This window comes from Monoraphidium neglectum (genome assembly GCF_000611645.1).
Source record: "Monoraphidium neglectum strain SAG 48.87 unplaced genomic scaffold scaffold04140, whole genome shotgun sequence".
Classification (NCBI taxonomy): Eukaryota; Viridiplantae; Chlorophyta; class Chlorophyceae; order Sphaeropleales; family Selenastraceae; genus Monoraphidium; species Monoraphidium neglectum.
The window spans coordinates 788-4987 of record NW_014009489.1 but is presented as its reverse complement, the minus strand read 5'-3'; the positions used below and the strand labels follow the sequence as shown (position 1 = coordinate 4987).

The 4200-nt window shown below is 65.7% G+C and overlaps 2 protein-coding genes across 2 annotated transcripts; one reads left to right on the top strand and one right to left on the bottom strand.

The window, feature by feature from the left end:
* Window positions 1-66: 66 nt before the first annotated feature.
* MNEG_13931 (hypothetical protein) lies at window positions 67-1621 on the bottom strand (the record flags this gene model as incomplete). The annotated part of the gene is made up of 3 exons (XM_014037598.1): window positions 67-198; window positions 414-516; window positions 780-1621. 3 exons carry the CDS (start codon window positions 1619-1621, stop codon window positions 67-69), a joined length of 1077 nt encoding a protein of 358 aa, XP_013893052.1.
* Window positions 1622-2231: 610 nt separating this feature from the next.
* Window positions 2232-3844, top strand: MNEG_13930 (GDP-mannose transporter; the record flags this gene model as incomplete). The annotated part of the gene is made up of 2 exons (XM_014037597.1): window positions 2232-2759; window positions 3095-3844. 2 exons carry the CDS (start codon window positions 2232-2234, stop codon window positions 3842-3844), a joined length of 1278 nt encoding a protein of 425 aa, XP_013893051.1.
* Window positions 3845-4200: the final 356 nt, after the last annotated feature.

Below are 4200 nucleotides of genomic sequence, written 5' to 3'. Positions count from 1 at the left end.
CCCCACAACCCCAAAACAGGCCCCTCGCCGCCAAAAACTGCCCCGCCCCGCGCGCGGCCCGCCCCCTCACCGGTAAAACTGCACAAGGTTGGGGTGCCCACTCAGCTGCTGCATCATGCGCGCCTCCGTCACGCTGCCGCCCTTGCGCATGCGCACGATCGCCACGTTGGTGTTGGCCCAGCGGCCGCGGTACACCGTCTGCGCGAGAGCGGTACACGACGAGCGCATTGGATGGTGGATGAGCGGCGCAGGGGGCCGAGGCCCCGGCACGTGCAAGCGCGCACGGGGCAGCCGCAGACGCCTAGTCACGGAAGACAGCTGGAAACGGCCGCGCGGCGCCGCAGCGCAGGCTTCGAGGGCCGCAGGGATGCGTCAACAGGACAGATCCCCCGCCCGGCGCGCTCTGCGCCCACCTTGAAGCTGCCTTTCCCAATTGTCTCGTGGAACACGAGCTCCTCGAACGCCACCTGATACTTGGGCTTCAGATCACACTGGGACGCGGACCGCAGGGGCGGCCTGGGGGCGGCGGGGAGGGGGCGCCGACACAGAATGGGTATGGGCGACAAGGCAGCGAACGGGTTGGCAACGAACCGATTTTTCGTTGGGCGCAATCTTGCGGCTTGGCCAATGCAGGGCATGCAAGCCGTTGGTCGAGAGGGGCGTGCGCGACGCAGGAGGCAGCATAGCCCAACCGGCAGCCGCATGCTCGTGCACGGCACGGGGCGCCGCGGTGTGCGTGCGCGCCGGCCCGCTCCCCTCGCCTGGGCGCGCGTGCGCACCTCCGCCACGGCCGCTCCGGCGCCGCGCCGCCCTTCGCGCCGTCAGGTCCGTTTGCACTGTCGCTGCTCTGCGCGTCATTGCCATCCTCGTCTGCCCGTCCCGCCGGCCCCTCCGCGCCGCCCCCATGCCGCGCCGAGGGCGGCGCGTCGCGCGCCACCGCTTCCGCGCTGGAGGCGGGGGCGCCCAGCAAGGCGCTGGCCAGGGCGGGCGGCGGCTGGGGCCGCGGCGCGGCCGCAGGCTCTGGGTGCGGTGCGGGCTGCGGCGGGGCCGCATGGGGCGGCGGATGGTACTTGCGGTGGGGTGCGGGGCCGACGGGCGGGGAGAAGGCGACAGCGGCGCGCGGCGGCTGCTGCTGCTGCTGCCGCCCCTTCTGCTGGTCCCTGCAGTCCTGCTGCTGCTGCTGTTGGTCCTGCTGCTGATGGTGGTGATGTAGTGGCTGCTGTTGCTGCTGTGGCTGCAGTGAAGGCTGTTCCTGCTGTGGTGGCTGCTGCTGCTGCTGCTGCTGCTGCTGCTGCTGCTGCTGCTGCTGCTGCTGCTGCTGCTGCGGCGGCAGCGTCGGTGACGCCGCCAGCTGCTGCTGCCTCAACAATAGCTGTTGCTGCGGCGCCTGAGGGGCATGTTGCTGCTGCTGCTGCTGCTGCTTCAGATGCTGCTGCTGCTGCCGCTGCCGCTGCTGCTGTTGCTGCTCGTGGTGTACGCGCTTAGGGCCACAACTGCCAGCGCAGTGAAATGTGTCAAAGCCATCGCCGCAGCCCGCCGCGCCGTTGCACCCAGCACAGGCTACATCCTGGTCTATGTGCTTGACCACTTCTACCCGCGGTCGTCTAAAACAGGCAAGCATCACCCATGAGCCAGCGTCGCCGGTGAGTGCGCCCCGTGGCGCGGCGGGGCGGGCGTAGCGAGGTTCGCACCGCGCTTGACGACCCGCCGCCTGCTGCAGGCTGCCTCTGCTCCTGTGACTGGTGACTTCAGTCTGCAGGCCGATGGTTGTGGCTGCGTGACCACAGCCTGCTTCTTCCAGGGGTGCTTCTTCCGACGCGAGTCACCGCGGTTGTTCGGGTCCGATTCAAGTGAATCCACCCATATATTTCCCACCGCTACACTGGTGCACGCGGCGTGCCTGGGGCACTCGCTCACTGCGACGAGGGATTGCAATTAGATTTCCCGATACGCTCGGACAATGAGGTCTCTGTCACTCGATACACGAACTCCCCATGTATCATATACAACGTTTGTCAAATTTTCCAGCGCGGTTGTTGATGATCTGATTCTTGTCCAAAGTGTGACTGGCTGCATAAGCAAAAGCGTAGTCCGGATTTGTTTCAGGCCTGGGATCAAATGAGCTGAAGCAACTGTCTTTCATTCCTTTGGACAACCACAACCGACCGCGGTTTGCAGCGGCGCGGCAACCGCCCCCCTCGGACGAATCCCGCCCGCTGCCGTCCGCGGCGATGGGCGCCCCTGGCGCGGCCGACCGCGCACGCCGCCGCATCCCGGGCGTGCCGGACGAGCTCGCGTCGGGCTTCGCCTTTTGCGTCACGTCGGCGGCCATGACGCTCATGAACAAGGCGGCGCTCTCGACCTTTGCCTTCTCCGCGCCGACTGCGCTGCTGTGCTTCCAGTGCACGGCGACCCTCGCGCTCGTCGCCGCCGCCGCCGCGGCCGGCGCGGGGCGCCTGCCGCCGCTCAGCTGGCGGCTGCTGCGGCTCTGGCTGCCGGTGAACATCCTTTTTGTTGGCATGGTATCCACCAGCTTCTTTGCCCTGCAGTACGTCGGCGTTGCCATGGTCACTGTGCTCAAGAACCTCACCAACTGGATGGTCATAGCCGGGGACTACTGGCTGTTCGGCAAGACGTATGGCGCCGGCGTGTGGGCGACGCTGGCGCTGATGCTGGTGTCCGCGCTGTGCAGCGCGGCGACCGACCTGGCATACCACCCCAGGGGCTACGCCTGGCAGATGGTCAACAACGCGTTCACGGTGGGTGCCGGCTAGGTCGCTGTTATTGCAGGGGGGGGGGCATTGCTGCTGGTGGTGGCCGAGGGGGGTGACAAAGCCCAGATTTGTGCACCACCACCGCCCCATCACCGGCCGGTCCCACTCACTGAAATGCACTCATACACGTACACATCACACACACAAGCGCGCACACAAACCACACATACACCACACACGCACCACGTTGACACCACACGCACCACTTATACACCACACACCTACACGCATAGAGAAACACAAACACAAAACGAACACTCTGCTTATGAATCAGACGCCTCCTCATCGCCCCGGCCGCCTTGCGCTCCTGTCCCCCGCAGGCCGCCTACTCGCTCTGGCTGCGCAGGGTGATGACGCGCATGGGCCCCATCACCGCCAAGGCCGGAGGCGTAGACGAGCTTGGGATGGTGGTCTACAACAATCTGCTCTCGATACCCCTCATCGCCCTGCTGGCCGCGTACACCGGAGAGTGGCCCTGCGCGGCAGCCGACCCCGCGTTGCGCGACCCTGGCTTCCTGGCAGCTGCCGTGGGCAGCGCGGTCATGAGCTTCCTTATCAGCCTGGCGTCGATGTGGTTTCTCTCGTGCACGACGGCGACGACGTTCAGCCTGGTGGGGTCTCTCAATAAGATCCCCCTGGCAGCCCTGGGGATGGTTCTCTTCGCGGCGCCCACCAGCGTCAACAATCTGCTCAGCATACTGATAGGCCTCGTCGCCGGCGTCGTGTTCGCGCGGGCCAAGGCTGCCGACGCGGCGAGGGCGGCGGCGGCCGGGCCGGCGCGGCGTGCGGGAGGGGGAGTGGGCGGGGGCGGCGGAGGCGGTTGGGCGCGGCTGCCGGTGCAGGGCTCGGTGCAGGGCGGCGGTGTGCTTGACCGCGGCGGCAGCCCCGACCTGCGGGTGCGGGAGCATAAACATCAGCAGCAATTGCAGCAGCATCAGTCGCAGCAGCAGCAGCAGCAGCAGCAGCAGCAGCAGCAGCAGCAGCAGCAGCAGCAGCAGCAGCAGCAGCAACGGCATTCGACAACCATGTATGTGTTAAGCGGAGACCCCGCCGCCAACGGGCGCAATTAATGCCTTTCCCAGAACTGATACAATATGTGGTTGAGACTTCTTTGTGCATATGTACGCCCTCCTTTCTGTGTATGTTGCGCTTGGCTTCCTTGGCTGCCCATTGCATGTAGATGATCTAAGATCACAGGAATGTTGCGTACTGGTGTCCAAAAATGTCGGCCCGCCAAATGACAGTCACATTTTTGGGGGTCGCGCCGCCTGCAGCGTGTGCATGTGCAGGTGGGTTCTGTGTACAAAGAAGTTACTGAGAGCATGGCGCTGTGACGGCTTTGGTCAAACACTATAAAGCCCTGCCCTGCAGCAGCCACTGGTGGCGCGTCTAAATGGCACATCTTGGGTACGCCGCCCGAGCATGT